The sequence below is a fragment of the Salmo salar genome, chromosome 21, assembly GCF_965601325.2.
Source record: "Salmo salar chromosome 21, fSalSal1, whole genome shotgun sequence".
NCBI lineage: Eukaryota > Metazoa > Chordata > Actinopteri > Salmoniformes > Salmonidae > Salmo > Salmo salar.
Window position 1 is genome coordinate 59,620,992 of NC_138311.1, and position 24,505 is coordinate 59,645,496.

Below are 24,505 nucleotides of genomic sequence, written 5' to 3' on the forward strand. Positions count from 1 at the left end.
ATATTGCTTGAATATACAGTACCAGTCCAAAGTTTGGAAACACCTATTCAGTCAAGGGTTTTTCTTTATTTTCAGAAGGGAAGGCAGTACTGGCAGCCATCTGGATGCAGACACGGGTCTTTGCGGAGGAGCCTGGTGGCGTAGTAACTTTCACTTTCGCTCTGAGCAGGTTTTAGCATATATTTATCGGTGACTAATTTATTAAAATGCTTTATGACCAATATTGAGTCAGTTCCGTGATCCCGCCACCCAGACCGACATTAAAGTGTAATTTCCAGCGTGGGTGGTTTACACAGAATTGGAGATGACCTTCCCCATTTGCGCTTTCCATTTCGTAATACGCGAAACTTCAATTCGTCATTATAATCATCTCATTTCTCAGTCTTCATGCAACAGACTCCGCTGTGTCCTACTCTAAAAGGTATTCATATTTTTCATTTGCGATATAACTAACTGTTCATTTTCTCTGAAATATTCGTTTTTTATTAACCTTTGAATAATTCATTTCTGGTTGGTTTCATGCCTCGTCTAACTTTCATTTTCCACCGTTCGCCATATGTATGTGCTGCCTGTATATTTTCACCTATTGGCCACATGCAGGTTCAATAATAGTAAAATCTGCCTGTGATAATAACTAAGGTACTAGTCTATTGTGCACAGCGTGAGTCTGGGAACGACATAACTATGCAAGTAAGCAGTAGCCTACACATTATATTTGCCAATTCAATTCGCTTTTAATTTCAAATGGGCCATAGATCTATGATGCAAGTACCCATTTAGAAAGAATGAAGTTTACATCATTTTCTATCCATAAAATCATTCCGTGTTTTCCCCTTTCAGAGACTCCTTGATGAGTTCTATGGCTAACGGACAGTTATATCAGGTGATCAGCAGGATATGTGAGGACCTGAGCTCAGGTGAGTGCAGGAGGCTCCTGTACCTGTGTGGATCCCAGGACACTGACAGCTCTGGTTCTGATCACGTGAGAGAGGTGCTAACTTCCTGGCTGAGCAGAGGACAGGTGGATCAGCTGTACCTGGTGGAACTTCTGTTCAGACTGAGGCGCTTTGATCTGCTGAAAAAAGTGTTTCATGTTAGTAAACAGGAAGTGGAAGGGATTCTGGGACAGAACCGAGCTTTGTCAGAGTACAGGTGAGATTTATTCCTTAGGCATGAATTCTGCTATTGTCTTTTACAGGATAACAACACACACACAATAGAGCAAACATTCTTTACAGTCTCATTCATCGCGGTCTTCATTAGTAGATATATCCCATGGAGTTACCTGTGGCTCAGTTGGTAGAGCATGGTGTTTGCAACGCCAGGGTTGTGGGTTCGATTCCCACGGGGGGCCAGTACAATTTTTTTTTTAATAAAAAAAAAAAATGAAATGAAATGTATGCATTCACTACTGTAAGTCGCTCTGGATAAGAGCGTCTGCTAAATGACTAAAATGTAAAAATGGAGTTCTGTCTATGAAGCTTTTCTGTTTCCTGGTTACAGAGTGTTGATGTCTGATGTGAGCGAAGACATGGGGACAGAAGACCTGGAATCGCTCAAGTTTCTGCTGAGTGGTTCTTTATCCAGAGAGAGGCTGACCAGAGTCAAGGTAAAGGCTTGGTTCAGACATTTTACATTTTATTTCATTACTGAGAAGCTTGATGTGATTATGTCATGAAACATTTCTGCTTTGTGGGTGGGGGATTTCTGCAATGTAAATACCACTAGGTATGCTGTAATGGAGTGTGGGAACATTCCTCTTCTGCAATGTAAATACCACTAGGTATGCTGTAATGGAGTGTGGGAACATTCCTCTTCTTCTGTGGTATGTTTCCTGAAGATCTAGTTGTTATGGTGTCCGTTTGTGGTGGGTAGTTCTGTCACGGTTGTCGTAAGGATCGGACCAAAGCGCAGCGGGAATGTGTTTACTCATCTTCTTTTTATTTTGAAGAAGGAGAAACAACTAAATACGTGAACACAAGAAGAACAAAACAGTCCTGTCAGGTGCAACAAACACTAAGGAACAACTACCCACAAAACCCCATAGAAAAACACCCCCTCTCTTAAATAGGAAACGAGGAGCAGTTGCTTCCAATTGAAGGTCAACCCCATTAACTAAACATAGAACTAGACATACTAGAACTAACATAGAAATATACTAACATAGAACATAGCCCAACAAACCCCGAAACACTCCCTAACACCACCCCTGCCACGCACTGACCAAACTACAATAACAAATACCCCCCTGCCACATCCTGACCAAACTACAATAACAAATACCCCCTGCCACGTCCTGACCAAACTACAATAACAAATACCCCCCTGCCACGTCCTGACCAAACTACACTAACAAATAACCCCCTGCCACGTCCTGACCAAACTACACTAACAAATACCCCCCTGCCACATCCTGACCAAACTACACTAACAAATACCCCCCTGCCACGTCCTGACCAAACTACAATAACAAATACCCCCCTGCCACGTCCTGACCAAACTACAATAACAAATACCCCCCTGCCACGCCCTGACCAAACTACATTAACAAATACCCCCCCTGCCACGTCCTGACCAAACTACAATAACAAATACCCCCTGCCACGTCCTGACCAAACTACAATAACAAATACCCCCCCTGCCACGTGCCACGTCCTGACCAAACTACACTAACAAATACCCCCCTGCCACGTCCTGACCAAACTACAATAACAAATACCCCCCTGCCACGTCCTGACCAAACTACAATAACAAATACCCCCCTGCCACGCCCTGACCAAACTACACTAACAAATACCCCCCTGCCACGCCCTGACCAAACTACACTAACAAATACCCCCCCTGCCACGTCCTGACCAAACTACAATAACAAATACCCCCTCTGCCACGTCCTGACCAAACTACAATAACAAATACCCCCCTGCCACGTCCTGACCAAACTACAATAACAAATACCCCCCTGCCACGTCCTGACCAAACTACAATAACAAATAACCCCCTGCCACGTCCTGACCAAACTACAATAACAAATACCCCCCTGCCACGTCCTGACCAAACTACAATAACAAATACCCCCCTGCCACGTCCTGACCAAACTACACTAACAAATACCCCCCTTTACTGGTCAGGACGTGACATATGGAATGTTTTTATTTGATTTTAATGGATTTTCTTTTACGAAACACAAACCAAGCTGCCAGTATGGAGTAGTAAAGTAGTCAAGTATTGCTTTAAGTACCAGGCAGTGATGCAACCCGTCAGGATGCTCTCGATGGTGCAGCTGTAGAACCTTTTGAAGATCTGAGGAACCCATGCCAAATCTTTTCAGTCTCCTGAGGGGGAATAGGTTTTGTCGTGCCCTCTTCACGACTGTCTTGGTGTGCTTGGACCATGTTAGTTTGTTGGTGATGTGGACGCCAAGGAACTTGAAGCTCTCAACCTGCTCCACTACAGCCCCGTCGATGAGAATGGGGGCGTGCTCGGTCCTCCTTTTCCTGTAGTCCACAATCATCTCTTTTGTCTTGATCATGTTGAGGGAGAGGGTATAGGGTATTGCTTAAGTAAGACAAAACAACAACAGGACAACAATATGACAGTTACAACAACAACAACAGGAGTTCATAATCAGTGTCTGTCCAGAAGATCCAGAAACAGATGTTCTGGAATGTTTTTTTGAACCATTTCATATCCTTTCTCTCTCTGTGTGACAGAGTTTCCTGGATGTCATAGATGACCTGGAGAAGCTGGACAGAGTGTCTTCTGAGAGGGTGGAGCTGATAGAACAATGTCTGAGGGACATCAGCAGGGTTGACCTGGCCAGGAAGGTTAAAAGGTACCTGACATCAGGTAAGAATTAGGAAAGGGCCCACCTTGGCGGAGCTGGAGGACTTATCAAGCGTCTCAGATTAGGTGATCTAGTGGCTAAATGGATTCTACAGCGCATTCGGAAAGTTTTCAGACCCCTTGACTTTTTCCACATTTTGTTACCTTACAACCTTGTTCTAAAATGGATTCAATTAAATGTTTTCTTCATCAATCTACACACAATACCCCATAATGACAAAGTGAAAACAGGGGTTTAGAATTTTAAAAAAATAAATAAAATAACCTATTTACATAAGTATTCAGACCCTTTACTATGAGACTCGAAATTGAGCTCAGGTGCTTCCTGTTTGCATTGATCATCCTTGAGATGTTTCTACAACTTGATTGGAGTCCACCTGTGGTAAATTCAATTGATTGGACATGATTTGGAAAGGCACACACCTGTCTATAGAAGGTCCCACAGTTGACAGTGCACGTCAGAGCAAAAACCAGGCCATGAGGTCGAAGGAATTGTCCGTAGAGCTCAGAGACAGGATTGTGTCGAGGCACAGATCTGGGGAAGGGTACCAAAACATTTCTGCAGCATTGAAGGTCCCCAAGAACACAGTGGCCTCCATCATTCTTAAATAGAAGACGTTTGGAACCACCAAGGCTCTTCCTAGAGCTGCTCGGCCGGCTAAACTGAGCAATCGGGGGAGAAGGGCCTTAGTCAGGGAGGTGACCAAGAACCTGATGGTCACTCTAACAGAGCTCCAGAGTTCCTCTGTGGAGATGGGAGAACCTTCCAGAAGGAAAACCATCTCTGCAGCACTCCACCAATCAGGCCTTTATGGTAGAGTGGCCAGAAAGAAGCCACTCCTCAGTAAAACGCACATGACAGCCCGCTTGGAGTTTGCCAAAAGGCACCTAAAGGACTCTCAGACCGTGAGAAACAAGATTGTCTGGTCTGATGAAACCAAGATTGAATTCTTTGGCCTTAATGCCAAGCGTCACGTCTGGAGGAAACCTGGCAACATCCCTACGGTGAAGCATGGAAGTGGCAGCATCATGCTGTGAGGATGTTTTTCCACGGCAGGGACTAGGAGACTAGTCAGGATCGAGGGAAAGATGAACAAAGCAAAGTACAGAAAGATCCTTGATGAAAACCTGCTCCAGAGCGCTCAGGACCTCAGACTGGGGTGAAGGTTCACCTTCCAACAGGACAATGACCCTAAGCACACAGCCAAGACAATGCAGGAGTGGCTTCAGGACAAGTCTCTGAATGTCCTTGAGTGGCCCAGCCAGAGCCCAGACTTGAACCCGATCGAACATCTCTGGAGAGACCTGAAAATAGCTGTGCAGCGATGCTCCACATCCAACCTGACATAGCTTGAGTGGATCTGCTGAGAAGAATGGGAGAAACTCCCCAAATACAGGTGAGCCAAGCTTGTAGCGTAAAACGCAATTAGAATCAAGGCTTAAATCGCCGCCAAAGGTGCTTCAACAAAATTCTGAGTAAAGGGTCTGAATACTTATGGAAATGTAATATTTCAGTTTTAGTTTTTTTATACATTGTCAAATAGTTCTAAAAACCTGTTTTTGTTTTGTCATTATGGGGTATTGTGATGTCATTATGGGGTATTGTGATGTCATTATGGGGTAATGTGATGTCATTATGGGGTATTGTGATGTCATTATGGGGTATTGTGATGTCATTATGGGGTATTGTGATGTCATTATGGGGTAATGTGATGTCATTATGGGGTATTGTGTGTAGATTGATGAGGGGAAAAAAACGATTTAATACATTTTAGAATAAGGCTGTAATGTAACAAAATGTTTAAAAAAGTCAAGGGGTCTGAATACTTTCTGAACACACTGTAAATCAGAACTCCTACTCTCAGACGCTTGATACTAATATGGCCCTTGTTCTCAACCTGAACCAAACTCTGTTACATCCTGTTTGGAAATACTTCTTCCTGTGCACCTTGTTGTAGTTGGAACACCACAACATAGAGCAGTGGTGATGCCTCACCTGGCCCAGCAGCAGTGGATCAGGACTCCAGTGAGTACATCACTACAACACCACCTCGTTTTGAGACAGGGAAACCTTCTCTCGCCTCTACCACAGCTTTCTGTAAAGGATGTTTCTCTAACAGTGATTTCTGTCCCTCAGTCCAATCCCATGCCCACTGCCTCCTCTGTATCGTGTCATTCAAGACAAGAGCAGTCCACACAAAACAGTAAGGTACTTTCATTCCGCAGCAGAGGTTTCTTTAAAATTCCAACTGTTTATCATGATTAATGTTCATTAAAAACAATTATATCCTCTGTAGAAAGCAGCTGTCATTCTGTCATTCTGTCATTCCAGCTACAGAGAACGAAAACATTGCAGAGCCTGAAAGAAAAAGGTTGTTCTACCAGGTAATATACATAGTGTTCTACCAGGTAATATACATAGTGTTCTACCAGGTAATATACATAGTGTTCTACCAGGTAATATACATAGTGTTCTACCAGGTAATATACATAGTGTTCTACCAGGTAATATACATAGTGTTCTACCAGGTAATATACATAGTGTTCTACCAGGTAATATACATAGTGTTCTACCAGGTAATATACATAGTGTTCTACCAGGTAATATACATAGTGTTCTACCAGGTAATATACATAGTGTTCTACCAGGTAATACACATAGTGTTCTACCAGGTAATATACATAGTGTTCTACCAGGTAATACACATAGTGTTCTACCAGGTAATATACATAGTGTTCTACCAGGTAATATACATAGTGTTCTACCAGGTAATATACATAGTGTTCTACCAGGTAATATACATAGTGTTCTACCAGGTAATATACATAGGGTTCTACCAGGTAATACACATAGTGTTCTACCAGGTAATATACATAGTGTTCTACCAGGTAATATACATAGTGTTCTACCAGGTAATATACATAGTGTTCTACCAGGTAATATACATAGTGTTCTACCAGGTAATATACATAGTGTTCTACCAGGTAATATACATAGTGTTCTACCAGGTAATATACATAGTGTTCTACCAGGTAATATACATAGTGTTCTACCAGGTAATATACATAGTGTTCTACCAGGTAATATACATAGTGTTCTACCAGGTAATATACATAGTGTTCTACCAGGTAATATACATAGTGTTCTACCAGGTAATACACATAGTGTTCTACCAGGTAATATACATAGTGTTCTACCAGGTAATATACATAGTGTTCTACCAGGTAATATACATAGTGTTCTACCAGGTAATATACATAGTGTTCTACCAGGTAATATACATAGTGTTCTACCAGGTAATATACATAGTGTTCTACCAGGTAATACACATAGTGTTCTACCAGGTAATATACATAGTGTTCTACCAGGTAATATACATAGTGTTCTACCAGGTAATATACATAGTGTTCTACCAGGTAATATACATAGTGTTCTACCAGGTAATATACATAGTGTTCTACCAGGTAATATACATAGTGTTCTACCAGGTAATATACATAGTGTTCTACCAGGTAATATACATAGTGTTCTACCAGGTAATATACATAGTGTTCTACCAGGTAATATACATAGTGTTCTACCAGGTAATATACATAGTGTTCTACCAGGTAATATACATAGTGTTCTACCAGGTAATATACATAGTGTTCTACCAGGTAATATACATAGTGTTCTACCAGGTAATATACATAGTGTTCTACCAGGTAATATACATAGTGTTCTACCAGGTAATATACATAGTGTTCTACCAGGTAATACACATAGTGTTCTACCAGGTAATATACATAGTGTTCTACCAGGTAATATACATAGTGTTCTACCAGGTAATATACATAGTGTTCTACCAGGTAATACACATAGTGTTCTACCAGGTAATATACATAGTGTTCTACCAGGTAATATACATAGTGTTCTACCAGGTAATATACATAGTGTTCTACCAGGTAATATACATAGTGTTCTACCAGGTAATATACATAGTGTTCTACCAGGTAATATACATAGTGTTCTACCAGGTAATATACATAGTGTTCTACCAGGTAATATACATAGTGTTCTACCAGGTAATACACATAGTGTTCTACCAGGTAATACACATAGTGTTCTACCAGGTAATACACATAGTGTTCTACCAGGTAATACACATAGTGTTCTACCAGGTAATACACATAGTGTTCTACCAGGTAATACACATAGTGTTCTACCAGGTAATATACATAGTGTTCTACCAGGTAATATACATAGTGTTCTACCAGGTAATATACATAGTGTTCTACCAGGTAATATACATAGTGTTCTACCAGGTAATATACATAGTGTTCTACCAGGTAATATACATAGTGTTCTACCAGGTAATATACATAGTGTTCTACCAGGTAATATACATAGTGTTCTACCAGGTAATACACATAGTGTTCTACCAGGTAATACACATAGTGTTCTACCAGGTAATACACATAGTGTTCTACCAGGTAATATACATAGTGTTCTACCAGGTAATATACATAGTGTTCTACCAGGTAATATACATAGTGTTCTACCAGGTAATATACATAGTGTTCTACCAGGTAATATACATAGTGTTCTACCAGGTAATATACATAGTGTTCTACCAGGTAATATACATAGTGTTCTACCAGGTAATATACATAGTGTTCTACCAGGTAATATACATAGTGTTCTACCAGGTAATATACATAGTGTTCTACCAGGTAATATACATAGTGTTCTACCAGGTAATACACATAGTGTTCTACCAGGTAATATACATAGTGTTCTACCAGGTAATATACATAGTGTTCTACCAGGTAATATACATAGTGTTCTACCAGGTAATATACATAGTGTTCTACCAGGTAATACACATAGTGTTCTACCAGGTAATATACATAGTGTTCTACCAGGTAATATACATAGTGTTCTACCAGGTAATACACATAGTGTTCTACCAGGTAATATACATAGTGTTCTACCAGGTAATATACATAGTGTTCTACCAGGTAATATACATAGTGTTCTACCAGGTAATATACATAGTGTTCTACCAGGTAATACACATAGTGTTCTACCAGGTAATATACATAGTGTTCTACCAGGTAATACACATAGTGTTCTACCAGGTAATATACATAGTGTTCTACCAGGTAATATACATAGTGTTCTACCAGGTAATATACATAGTGTTCTACCAGGTAATATACATAGTGTTCTACCAGGTAATATACATAGTGTTCTACCAGGTAATATACATAGTGTTCTACCAGGTAATATACATAGTGTTCTACCAGGTAATATACATAGTGTTCTACCAGGTAATATACATAGTGTTCTACCAGGTAATATACATAGTGTTCTACCAGGTAATACACATAGTGTTCTACCAGGTAATATACATAGTGTTCTACCAGGTAATATACATAGTGTTCTACCAGGTAATACACATAGTGTTCTACCAGGTAATATACATAGTGTTCTACCAGGTAAAACACATACTGTTTTACCAGGTAATATACATAGTGTTCTACCAGGTAATATACATAGTGTTCTACCAGGTAATATACATAGTGTTCTACCAGGTAATATACATAGTGTTCTACCAGGTAATATACATAGTGTTCTACCAGGTAATATACATAGTGTTCTACCAGGTAATATACATAGTGTTCTACCAGGTAATATACATAGTGTTCTACCAGGTAATATACATAGTGTTCTACCAGGTAATATACATAGTGTTCTACCAGGTAATATACATAGTGTTCTACCAGGTAATACACATAGTGTTCTACCAGGTAATACACATAGTGTTCTACCAGGTAATATACATAGTGTTCTACCAGGTAATATACATAGTGTTCTACCAGGTAATATACATAGTGTTCTACCAGGTAATATACATAGTGTTCTACCAGGTAATATACATAGTGTTCTACCAGGTAATATACATAGTGTTCTACCAGGTAATATACATAGTGTTCTACCAGGTAATATACATAGTGTTCTACCAGGTAATACACATAGTGTTCTACCAGGTAATACACATAGTGTTCTACCAGGTAATATACATAGTGTTCTACCAGGTAATATACATAGTGTTCTACCAGGTAATATACATAGTGTTCTACCAGGTAATATACATAGTGTTCTACCAGGTAATATACATAGTGTTCTACCAGGTAATATACATAGTGTTCTACCAGGTAATATACATAGTGTTCTACCAGGTAATATACATAGTGTTCTACCAGGTAATATACATAGTGTTCTACCAGGTAATATACATAGTGTTCTACCAGGTAATATACATAGTGTTCTACCAGGTAATATACATAGTGTTCTACCAGGTAATACACATAGTGTTCTACCAGGTAATATACATAGTGTTCTACCAGGTAATATACATAGTGTTCTACCAGGTAATATACATAGTGTTCTACCAGGTAATATACATAGTGTTCTACCAGGTAATACACATAGTGTTCTACCAGGTAATATACATAGTGTTCTACCAGGTAATATACATAGTGTTCTACCAGGTAATATACATAGTGTTCTACCAGGTAATATACATAGTGTTCTACCAGGTAATATACATAGTGTTCTACCAGGTAATATACATAGTGTTCTACCAGGTAATATACATAGTGTTCTACCAGGTAATATACATAGTGTTCTACCAGGTAATATACATAGTGTTCTACCAGGTAATATACATAGTGTTCTACCAGGTAATATACATAGTGTTCTACCAGGTAATACACATACTGTTTTTTGGGGGGGAGAAATTCTCATAAATGTTGTGAAATTATGTGCCAATGGTTTTCTTTTAGTGTTTAACATGAAACGGGTAGACAGTATCCCAAATGGCACCCTGTTCCCTATATAGTGCACTACTTTATACTACAGCCCAATTGGCCCTGGTCAAAAGTAGTGCACTAAATAGGGAATAGGGTGCCATTTGGGACAAAAACCTTACGTGCATGGTGCATTTACAATACTGTGCCTGCCCCTCTGTTCTGTAGAGCCCAGTGGATGTGTACAGGCTCCAGTCAGACCCACGAGGTGAATGTCTCATCATAGACTGTGTTGGCAGTGATGGAGGTGAGAGTCCACATGCTGAGTCTACTGTACAGACAGATAACATGCTGAGTCTACTGTAGACAGATAACATGCTGAGTCTACTGTAGACAGATAACACATGCTGAGTCTACTGTAGACAGATAACACATGCTGAGTCTACTGTACAGACAGATAACATGCTGAGTCTACTGTAGACAGATAACATGCTGAGTCTACTGTAGACAGATAACACATGCTGAGTCTACTGTAGACAGATAACACATGCTGAGTCTACTGTAGAGAGATAACACATGCTGAGTCTACTGTAGACAGATAACACATGCTGAGTCTACTGTAGACAGATAACACATGCTGAGTCTACTGTAGACAGATAACACATGCTGAGTCTACTGTACAGACAGATAACACATGCTGAGTCTACTGTAGACAGATAACACATGCTGAGTCTACTGTACAGACAGATAACACATGCTGAGTCTACTGTACAGACAGATAACACATGCTGAGTCTACTGTAGAGACAGATAACACATGCTGAGTCTACTGTACAGACAGATAACACATGCTGAGTCTACTGTAGAGACAGATAACACATGCTGAGTCTACTGTAGACAGATAACACATGCTGAGTCTACTGTAGACAGATAACACATGCTGAGTCTACTGTAGACAGATAACACATGCTGAGTCTACTGTAGACAGATAACATGCTGAGTCTACTGTAGACTGATAACATGCTGAGTCTACTGTAGACAGATAACACATGCTGAGTCTACTGTAGACAGATAACACATGCTGAGTCTACTGTACAGACAGATAACACATGCTGAGTCTACTGTACAGACAGATAACATGCTGAGTCTACTGTAGAGACAGATAACATGCTGAGTCTACTGTAGATAGGTAACACATGCTGAGTCTACTGTAGACAGATAACACATGCTGAGTCTACTGTACAGACAGATAACATGCTGAGTCTACTGTAGAGACAGATAACACATGCTGAGTCTACTGTAGACAGATAACACATGCTGAGTCTACTGTAGACAGATAACACATGCTGAGTCTACTGTAGACAGATAACACATGCTGAGTCTACTGTAGACAGATAACACATGCTGAGTCTACTGTAGACAGATAACACATGCTGAGTCTACTGTAGATAGGTAACACATGCTGAGTCTACTGTAGACAGATAACACATGCTGAGTCTACTGTAGACAGATAACATGCTGAGTCTACTGTAGACAGATAACATGCTGAGTCTACTGTAGACAGATAACACATGCTGAGTCTACTGTACAGACAGATAACACATGCTGAGTCTACTGTACAGACAGATAACACATGCTGAGTCTACTGTAGAGACAGATAACACATGCTGAGTCTACTGTACAGACAGATAACACATGCTGAGTCTACTGTACAGACAGATAACACATGCTGAGTCTACTGTACAGACAGATAACACATGCTGAGTCTACTGTAGAGACAGATAACACATGCTGAGTCTACTGTAGACAGATAACACATGCTGAGTCTACTGTAGACAGATAACACATGCTGAGTCTACTGTAGACAGATAACACATGCTGAGTCTACTGTAGACAGATAACACATGCTGAGTCTACTGTAGACAGATAACATGCTGAGTCTACTGTAGACAGATAACACATGCTGAGTCTACTGTACAGACAGATAACACATGCTGAGTCTACTGTACAGACAGATAACACATGCTGAGTCTACTGTAGACAGATAACACATGCTGAGTCTACTGTACAGACAGATAACACATGCTGAGTCTACTGTACAGACAGATAACACATGCTGAGTCTACTGTAGACAGATAACACATGCTGAGTCTACTGTAGACAGATAACACATGCTGAGTCTACTGTAGAGACAGATAACACATGCTGAGTCTACTGTAGACAGATAACACATGCTGAGTCTACTGTAGACAGATAACACATGCTGAGTCTACTGTAGACAGATAACATGCTGAGTCTACTGTAGAGACATAACACATGCTGAGTCTACTGTAGACAGATAACACATGCTGAGTCTACTGTACAGACAGATAACACATGCTGAGTCTACTGTAGACAGATAACACATGCTGAGTCTACTGTAGACAGATAACACATGCTGAGTCTACTGTAGACAGATAACATGCTGAGTCTACTGTAGACAGATAACATGCTGAGTCTACTGTAGACAGATAACACATGCTGAGTCTACTGTACAGACAGATAACACATGCTGAGTCTACTGTACAGACAGATAACACATGCTGAGTCTACTGTAGAGACAGATAACACATGCTGAGTCTACTGTACAGACAGATAACACATGCTGAGTCTACTGTACAGACAGATAACACATGCTGAGTCTACTGTACAGACAGATAACACATGCTGAGTCTACTGTAGAGACAGATAACACATGCTGAGTCTACTGTAGACAGATAACACATGCTGAGTCTACTGTAGACAGATAACACATGCTGAGTCTACTGTAGACAGATAACACATGCTGAGTCTACTGTAGACAGATAACACATGCTGAGTCTACTGTAGACAGATAACATGCTGAGTCTACTGTAGACAGATAACACATGCTGAGTCTACTGTACAGACAGATAACACATGCTGAGTCTACTGTACAGACAGATAACACATGCTGAGTCTACTGTAGACAGATAACACATGCTGAGTCTACTGTACAGACAGATAACACATGCTGAGTCTACTGTACAGACAGATAACACATGCTGAGTCTACTGTAGACAGATAACACATGCTGAGTCTACTGTAGACAGATAACACATGCTGAGTCTACTGTACAGACAGATAACACATGCTGAGTCTACTGTACAGACAGATAACACATGCTGAGTCTACTGTAGACAGATAACACATGCTGAGTCTACTGTACAGACAGATAACACATGCTGAGTCTACTGTAGACAGATAACACATGCTGAGTCTACTGTAGACAGATAACACATGCTGAGTCTACTGTAGACAGATAACACATGCTGAGTCTACTGTAGACAGATAACACATGCTGAGTCTACTGTACAGACAGATAACACATGCTGAGTCTACTGTAGACAGATAACACATGCTGAGTCTACTGTACAGACAGATAACACATGCTGAGTCTACTGTAGACAGATAACACATGCTGAGTCTACTGTAGACAGATAACACATGCTGAGTCTACTGTAGACAGATAACACATGCTGAGTCTACTGTAGACAGATAACACATGCTGAGTCTACTGTAAGACAGATAACACATGCTGAGTCTACTGTAGAGACAGATAACACATGCTGAGTCTACTGTACAGACAGATAACACATGCTGAGTCTACTGTAGACAGATAACACATGCTGAGTCTACTGTACAGACAGATAACACATGCTGAGTCTACTGTAGACAGATAACACATGCTGAGTCTACTGTAGAGACAGATAACACATGCTGAGTCTACTGTAGACAGATAACACATGCTGAGTCTACTGTAGAGACAGATAACACATGCTGAGTCTACTGTAGACAGATAACACATGCTGAGTCTACTGTAGAGACAGATAACACATGCTGAGTCTACTGTAGACAGATAACACATGCTGAGTCTACTGTACAGACAGATAACACATGCTGAGTCTACTGTAGACAGATAACACATGCTGAGTCTACTGTAGACAGATAACACATGCTGAGTCTACTGTAGACAGATAACACATGCTGAGTCTACTGTAGAGACAGATAACACATGCTGAGTCTACTGTAGACAGATAACACATGCTGAGTCTACTGTACAGACAGATAACACATGCTGAGTCTACTGTAGACAGATAACACATGCTGAGTCTACTGTAGACAGATAACACATGCTGAGTCTACTGTAGACAGATAACACATGCTGAGTCTACTGTAGACAGATAACACATGCTGAGTCTACTGTAGACAGATAACACATGCTGAGTCTACTGTAAGACAGATAACACATGCTGAGTCTACTGTAGACAGATAACACATGCTGAGTCTACTGTAGACAGATAACACATGCTGAGTCTACTGTAGACAGATAACACATGCTGAGTCTACTGTAGACAGATAACACATGCTGAGTCTACTGTAGACAGATAACACATGCTGAGTCTACTGTACAGACAGATAACACATGCTGAGTCTACTGTAGACAGATAACACATGCTGAGTCTACTGTAGACAGATAACACATGCTGAGTCTACTGTAGAGACAGATAACACATGCTGAGTCTACTGTAGAGACAGATAACACATGCTGAGTCTACTGTACAGACAGATAACACATGCTGAGTCTACTGTACAGACAGATAACACATGCTGAGTCTACTGTACAGACAGATAACACATGCTGAGTCTACTGTAGACAGATAACACATGCTGAGTCTACTGTACAGACAGATAACACATGCTGAGTCTACTGTAGACAGATAACACATGCTGAGTCTACTGTAGAGACATAACACATGCTGAGTCTACTGTAGACAGATAACACATGCTGAGTCTACTGTAGAGACAGATAACACATGCTGAGTCTACTGTAGACAGATAACACATGCTGAGTCTACTGTAGAGACAGATAACACATGCTGAGTCTACTGTAGAGACAGATAACACATGCTGAGTCTACTGTAGACAGATAACACATGCTGAGTCTACTGTAGAGACAGATAACACATGCTGAGTCTACTGTAGAGACAGATAACACATGCTGAGTCTACTGTAGACAGATAACACATGCTGAGTCTACTGTAGACAGATAACACATGCTGAGTCTACTGTAGACAGATAACACATGCTGAGTCTACTGTAGACAGATAACACATGCTGAGTCTACTGTAGACAGATAACACATGCTGAGTCTACTGTAGACAGATAACACATGCTGAGTCTACTGTAAGACAGATAACACATGCTGAGTCTACTGTAGACAGATAACACATGCTGAGTCTACTGTAGACAGATAACACATGCTGAGTCTACTGTAGACAGATAACACATGCTGAGTCTACTGTAGACAGATAACACATGCTGAGTCTACTGTACAGACAGATAACACATGCTGAGTCTACTGTAGACAGATAACACATGCTGAGTCTACTGTAGACAGATAACACATGCTGAGTCTACTGTAGACAGATAACACATGCTGAGTCTACTGTAGACAGATAACACATGCTGAGTCTACTGTAGACAGATAACACATGCTGAGTCTACTGTAGACAGATAACACATGCTGAGTCTACTGTAGACAGATAACACATGCTGAGTCTACTGTAGACAGATAACACATGCTGAGTCTACTGTAGACAGATAACACATGCTGAGTCTACTGTAAGACAGATAACACATGCTGAGTCTACTGTAGACAGATAACACATGCTGAGTCTACTGTAAGACAGATAACACATGCTGAGTCTACTGTAGACAGATAACACATGCTGAGTCTACTGTACAGACAGATAACACATGCTGAGTCTACTGTAGACAGATAACACATGCTGAGTCTACTGTACAGACAGATAACACATGCTGAGTCTACTGTAGACAGATAACACATGCTGAGTCTACTGTAGACAGATAACACATGCTGAGTCTACTGTAGACAGATAACACATGCTGAGTCTACTGTGAGACAGATAACACATGCTGAGTCTACTGTAGACAGATAACACATGCTGAGTCTACTGTAGACAGATAACACATGCTGAGTCTACTGTAGACAGATAACACATGCTGAGTCTACTGTAGAGACAGATAACACATGCTGAGTCTACTGTAGACAGATAACACATGCTGAGTCTACTGTAGACAGATAACACATGCTGAGTCTACTGTAGACAGATAACACATGCTGAGTCTACTGTAGAGACAGATAACACATGCTGAGTCTACTGTAGACAGATAACACATGCTGAGTCTACTGTAGACAGATAACACATGCTGAGTCTACTGTAGAGACAGATAACACATGCTGAGTCTACTGTAGACAGATAACACATGCTGAGTCTACTGTAGACAGATAACACATGCTGAGTCTACTGTACAGACAGATAACACATGCTGAGTCTACTGTAGACAGATAACACATGCTGAGTCTACTGTAGACAGATAACACATGCTGAGTCTACTGTAGACAGATAACACATGCTGAGTCTACTGTAGACAGATAACACATGCTGAGTCTACTGTACAGACAGATAACACATGCTGAGTCTACTGTACAGACAGATAACACATGCTGAGTCTACTGTAGACAGATAACACATGCTGAGTCTACTGTAGACAGATAACACATGCTGAGTCTACTGTAGACAGATAACACATGCTGAGTCTACTGTAGACAGATAACACATGCTGAGTCTACTGTAGACAGATAACACATGCTGAGTCTACTGTAGAGACAGATAACACATGCTGAGTCTACTGTAGACAGATAACACATGCTGAGTCTACTGTAGACAGATAACACATGCTGAGTCTACTGTAGACAGATAACACATGCTGAGTCTACTGTACAGACAGATAACACATGCTGAGTCTACTGTAGACAGATAACACATGCTGAGTCTACTGTAGACAGATAACACATGCTGAGTCTACTGTAGACAGATAACACATGCTGAGTCTACTGTAGAGACAGATAACACATGCTGAGTCTACTGTAGACAGATAACACATGCTGAGTCTACTGTAGACAGATAACACATGCTGAGTCTACTGTAGACAGATAACACATGCTGAGTCTACTGTACAGACAGATAACACATGCTGAGTCTACTGTAGACAGATAACACATGCTGAGTCTACTGTAGACAGATAACACATGCTGAGTCTACTGTAGACAGATAACACATGCTGAGTCTACTGTAGAGACAGATAACACATGCTGAGTCTACTGTAGACAGATAACACATGCTGAGTCTACTGTAAGACAGATAACACATGCTGAGTCTACTGTAGACAGATAACACATGCTGAGTCTACTGTAGACAGATAACACATGCTGAGTCTACTGTACAGACAGATAACACATGCTGAGTCTACTGTAGACAGATAACACATGCTGAGTCTACTGTAGACAGATAACACATGCTGAGTCTACTGTAGACAGATAACACATGCTGAGTCTACTGTAGACAGATAACACATGCTGAGTCTACTGTAAGACAGATAACACATGCTGAGTCTACTGTAGAGACAGATAACACATGCTGAGTCTACTGTAGAGACAGATAACACATGCTGAGTCTACTGTAGACAGATAACACATGCTGAGTCTACTGTAGACAGATAACACATGCTGAGTCTACTGTAGACAGATAACACATGCTGAGTCTACTGTAGAGACAGATAACATGCTGAGTCTACTGTAGACAGATAACACATGCTGAGTCTACTGTAGAGACATAACACATGCTGAGTCTACTGTAGACAGATAACACATGCTGAGTCTACTGTACAGACAGATAACACATGCTGAGTCTACTGTAGACAGATAACACATGCTGAGTCTACTGTAGACAGATAACACATGCTGAGTCTACTGTAGACAGATAACACATGCTGAGTCTACTGTAGACAGATAACACATGCTGAGTCTACTGTACAGACAGATAACACATGCTGAGTCTACTGTACAGACAGATAACACATGCTGAGTCTACTGTAGACAGATAACACATGCTGAGTCTACTGTAGACAGATAACACATGCTGAGTCTACTGTAGACAGATAACACATGCTGAGTCTACTGTAGACAGATAACACATGCTGAGTCTACTGTAGACAGATAACACATGCTGAGTCTACTGTAGAGACAGATAACACATGCTGAGTCTACTGTAGACAGATAACACATGCTGAGTCTACTGTAGACAGATAACACATGCTGAGTCTACTGTAGACAGATAACACATGCTGAGTCTACTGTACAGAGAGATAACACATGCTGAGTCTACTGTAGACAGATAACACATGCTGAGTCTACTGTAGACAGATAACACATGCTGAGTCTACTGTAGACAGATAACACATGCTGAGTCTACTGTAGAGACAGATAACACATGCTGAGTCTACTGTAGACAGATAACACATGCTGAGTCTACTGTAGACAGATAACACATGCTGAGTCTACTGTAGACAGATAACACATGCTGAGTCTACTGTACAGACAGATAACACATGCTGAGTCTACTGTAGACAGATAACACATGCTGAGTCTACTGTAGACAGATAACACATGCTGAGTCTACTGTAGACAGATAACACATGCTGAGTCTACTGTAGAGACAGATAACACATGCTGAGTCTACTGTAGACAGATAACACATGCTGAGTCTACTGTAGACAGATAACACATGCTGAGTCTACTGTACAGACAGATAACACATGCTGAGTCTACTGTAGACAGATAACACATGCTGAGTCTACTGTAGACAGATAACACATGCTGAGTCTACTGTAGACAGATAACACATGCTGAGTCTACTGTAGACAGATAACACATGCTGAGTCTACTGTACAGACAGATAACACATGCTGAGTCTACTGTAGAGACAGATAACACATGCTGAGTCTACTGTAGAGACAGATAACACATGCTGAGTCTACTGTAGACAGATAACACATGCTGAGTCTACTGTAGACAGATAACACATGCTGAGTCTACTGTAGACAGATAACACATGCTGAGTCTACTGTAGACAGATAACACATGCTGAGTCTACTGTAGACAGATAACACATGCTGAGTCTACTGTAGACAGATAACACATGCTGAGTCTACTGTAGACAGATAACACATGCTGAGTCTACTGTAGACAGATAACACATGCTGAGTCTACTGTAGACAGATAACACATGCTGAGTCTACTGTACAGACAGATAACACATGCTGAGTCTACTGTAGACAGATAACACATGCTGAGTCTACTGTAGACAGATAACACATGCTGAGTCTACTGTAGACAGATAACACATGCTGAGTCTACTGTAGAGACAGATAACATGCTGAGTCTACTGTAGACAGATAACACATGCTGAGTCTACTGTAGACAGATAACACATGCTGAGTCTACTGTAGACAGATAACACATGCTGAGTCTACTGTAGACAGATAACACATGCTGAGTCTACTGTAGACAGATAACACATGCTGAGTCTACTGTAGACAGATAACACATGCTGAGTCTACTGTAGACAGATAACACATGCTGAGTCTACTGTACAGACAGATAACACATGCTGAGTCTACTGTAGACAGATAACACATGCTGAGTCTACTGTAGACAGATAACACATGCTGAGTCTACTGTACAGACAGATAACACATGCTGAGTCTACTGTAGACAGATAACACATGCTGAGTCTACTGTACAGACAGATAACACATGCTGAGTCTACTGTAGACAGATAACACATGCTGAGTCTACTGTAGACAGATAACACATGCTGAGTCTACTGTAGACAGATAACACATGCTGAGTCTACTGTAGACAGATAACACATGCTGAGTCTACTGTAGACAGATAACACATGCTGAGTCTACTGTAGACAGATAACACATGCTGAGTCTACTGTAGACAGATAACACATGCTGAGTCTACTGTACAGACAGATAACACATGCTGAGTCTACTGTAGACAGATAACACATGCTGAGTCTACTGTAGACAGATAACACATGCTGAGTCTACTGTAGACAGATAACACATGCTGAGTCTACTGTAGAGACAGATAACATGCTGAGTCTACTGTAGACAGATAACACATGCTGAGTCTACTGTAGACAGATAACACATGCTGAGTCTACTGTAGACAGATAACACATGCTGAGTCTACTGTAGACAGATAACACATGCTGAGTCTACTGTAGACAGATAACACATGCTGAGTCTACTGTAGACAGATAACACATGCTGAGTCTACTGTAGACAGATAACACATGCTGAGTCTACTGTAGACAGATAACACATGCTGAGTCTACTGTACAGACAGATAACACATGCTGAGTCTACTGTAGACAGATAACACATGCTGAGTCTACTGTAGACAGATAACACATGCTGAGTCTACTGTAGACAGATAACACATGCTGAGTCTACTGTACAGACAGATAACACATGCTGAGTCTACTGTAGAGACAGATAACACATGCTGAGTCTACTGTAGACAGATAACACATGCTGAGTCTACTGTAGACAGATAACACATGCTGAGTCTACTGTAGACAGATAACACATGCTGAGTCTACTGTACAGACAGATAACACATGCTGAGTCTACTGTAGACAGATAACACATGCTGAGTCTACTGTAGAGACAGATAACACATGCTGAGTCTACTGTAGACAGATAACACATGCTGAGTCTACTGTAGACAGATAACATGCTGAGTCTACTGTAGACAGATAACACATGCTGAGTCTACTGTAGACAGATAACACATGCTGAGTCTACTGTAGAGACAGATAACACATGCTGAGTCTACTGTAGACAGATAACACATGCTGAGTCTACTGTAGAGACAGATAACACATGCTGAGTCTACTGTAGACAGATAACACATGCTGAGTCTACTGTAGACAGATAACACATGCTGAGTCTACTGTAGAGACAGATAACACATGCTGAGTCTACTGTAGACAGATAACACATGCTGAGTCTACTGTACAGACAGATAACACATGCTGAGTCTACTGTACAGACAGATAACACATGCTGAGTCTACTGTACAGACAGATAACACATGCTGAGTCTACTGTAGACAGATAACACATGCTGAGTCTACTGTAGACAGATAACACATGCTGAGTCTACTGTACAGACAGATAACACATGCTGAGTCTACTGTAGAGACAGATAACACATGCTGAGTCTACTGTAGACAGATAACACATGCTGAGTCTACTGTAGACAGATAACACATGCTGAGTCTACTGTACAGACAGATAACACATGCTGAGTCTACTGTACAGACAGATAACACATGCTGAGTCTACTGTAGACAGATAACACATGCTGAGTCTACTGTAGACAGATAACAGTGAGGATGTGTCAGTGATGATGTGTCAGTGATGATGTGTCAGTGTTGATGTAACAGTGATGATGTAACAGTGATGATGTAACAGTGATGATGTGTCAGTGATGATGTGTCAGTGTTGATGTAACAGTGATGATGTAACAGTGTTGATGTAACGGTGATGATGTAACGGTGATGATGTAACGGTGATGATGTAACGGTGATGATGTAACGGTGATGATGTAACGGTGATGATGTAACGGTGATGATATAATAGTGATGATGTAACGGTGTTGATGTAACAGTGTTGATGTAACGGTGATGATGTAACGGTGATGATGTAACGGTGATGATGTAACGGTGATGATGTAACGGTGATGATGTAACGGTGATGATGTAACGGTGATGATGTAACGGTGATGATGATCTTCTTCCCACCAGACATGTTGGAGGAGATGTTCAACGGGCTCCAATTCAAGGTGACCCTGGTTAAGTGGCCGAGTGTAGAGGATACCCTTTCTCTTCTCAGGCAGGCTGCCCAACCGAGGGAGAACCAGGAAGTGGATGCCTTCGCCTGCTGCATCATCAGCCGTGGTACTGCTACCGACCTGCTGGCTACAGACTCCCACAGGTAAAGCATGGCAACTTGCCACACTTGGGTTGTGGGTTTGATTCCCACTGGGTCCACCCATACTAAAAAAATGTATGCACACATGACTCGTAAGTCATATCTTATTATAATTATTGTACATTTTATTTAACAGGCTCGGGGTACGCCTTGACACCGTCCGACGCCTCTTCACCCCTGACTACTGCCCCAGGCTGGCTGGCAAACCCAAGCTGTTCTTCATCCAGACCTATAGTGTGTCTGGCTCCCAGGGCTGCTCCTCCAGGCCCACGGGTCACCCTCCTCACAGGGAGGAGGATCTGGAGACAGACGGGTATGAGGAACCTCTCAGCGTGGAGACGGTCCCTGCCGACGCAGATGTCTTCTGGAGCCACTGCTGGACAGATGAGGGTCAGCTGGAGGAGAAGGACCATCGGTCTGTGTACCTGCAGGCCCTGAGAGAGGCTGTTCTGACTGGACAGAGGAGGTGCTGACCGCGACATGTCAATCAAACAGAGATGTTTCAGTCATAGATATTGAAAATGAGACATCATTTTGTTCCAGCCCAGAGTGAAAATGCTGATTGAAAAATACATATTTTCAACCAGGTTTTGCTCACTGAGGTCTCTAAAGTTTCAGTCTGCAGTTTTTGTAGTATGTTTAATGGTACAACATTTAGACCAAAAAAAACCCATCAAAGATTACATTTCAAGTTTGCTTGAATTGCAGTGAATAAACTAATGCCTGTAGTGTAATCATGAATCTAACGGGTGCTTTGCTTTTCTTGCAGGAGAACCCATCTAGTGGATGTTCATACAGAGATGAACGGGGTGATCTTCGACCACAACAGAAGGAATCCAGGAGCCAGATATAACATTAATCTGAGACACACACTCAGGAAGAATCTCTACATGTTATAGGAACCACAATATAGTTTGTTCTACTGTATAACCACTGAGCAGTACTAGATTATATTATACAGTATATAACAGCACCCTCTACTGGCAGCTTTGATAACCACAACAGCAAACTCTACTGGCAGCTTTGATAACCACAACAGCACCCTCTACGGGCAGCGTTGATAACCACAACAGCACCCTCTACTGGCAGCTTTGATAACCACAACAGCACCCTCTACGGGCAGCGTTGATAACCACAACAGCACCCTCTACGGGCAGCGTTGATAACCACAACAGCACCCTCTACTGGCAGCGTTGATAACCACAACAGTACCCTCTACTAGCGACAACTGAATTGCATCACATAGAGCAGCTAACGAGGAAGTAGTGCACTAAAAACAGATTCAGTATTTTTTACTATGTATTTACTATGTATTTATTCAAGCCATGTTTTTCTTTTTACTGAAGGATGGATGAAGGATTTGAGAAAATAATGTGAATTCAGATCTGTGCATTTTTAAATGTAGCCAAGCCTGATAAGTAGTAATAAAACGTAGACCTAAAATACTTGATTTATTCACCTAGATGGGGTAGGGTTAACCCTAGATGGGGTAGGGTTAACCCTAGATGGGGTAGGGTTAACCCTAGATGGGGTAGGGATAACCCTAGATGGGGTAGGGTTAACCCTAGATGGGGTAGGGTTAACCCTAGATGGGGTAGGGTTAACCCTAACCCTAGATGGGAAAGGAAAGCTAATTTTCGATGCATTTAAACAAATCTTTCACAGGTATATCGGGGAAGTTTATTTGAAATCACAACGTTATACAGCGATCGTAAGGAAAATGGAGCCCCTTGACAAGGCAAGAACAAGATGGATGTCAGAAGAAGTGCAACATTATCATAAGGAGATGCATACTTAGAATACGGAGGAGGAGGAACGGAGGGAAAAAGAGAGGCAGAGGCGGTCTGAGAGAGACAGTGGGAGGAAGAGGGT

General features: G+C 41.2%; 1 protein-coding gene across 1 annotated transcript; it reads left to right on the top strand.

The window, feature by feature from the left end:
* LOC106582588 (CASP8 and FADD-like apoptosis regulator) lies at window positions 1-24,076 on the top strand. The gene is made up of 11 exons (XM_045704948.2): window positions 1-421; window positions 841-1,152; window positions 1,504-1,609; window positions 3,711-3,846; window positions 5,802-5,869; window positions 5,981-6,047; window positions 6,176-6,228; window positions 10,867-10,945; window positions 22,447-22,636; window positions 22,770-23,099; window positions 23,403-24,076. Exons 2-11 carry the CDS (start codon window positions 851-853, stop codon window positions 23,530-23,532), a joined length of 1,461 nt encoding a protein of 486 aa, XP_045560904.2. The 5' UTR covers window positions 1-421; window positions 841-850; the 3' UTR covers window positions 23,533-24,076.
* Window positions 24,077-24,505: the final 429 nt, after the last annotated feature.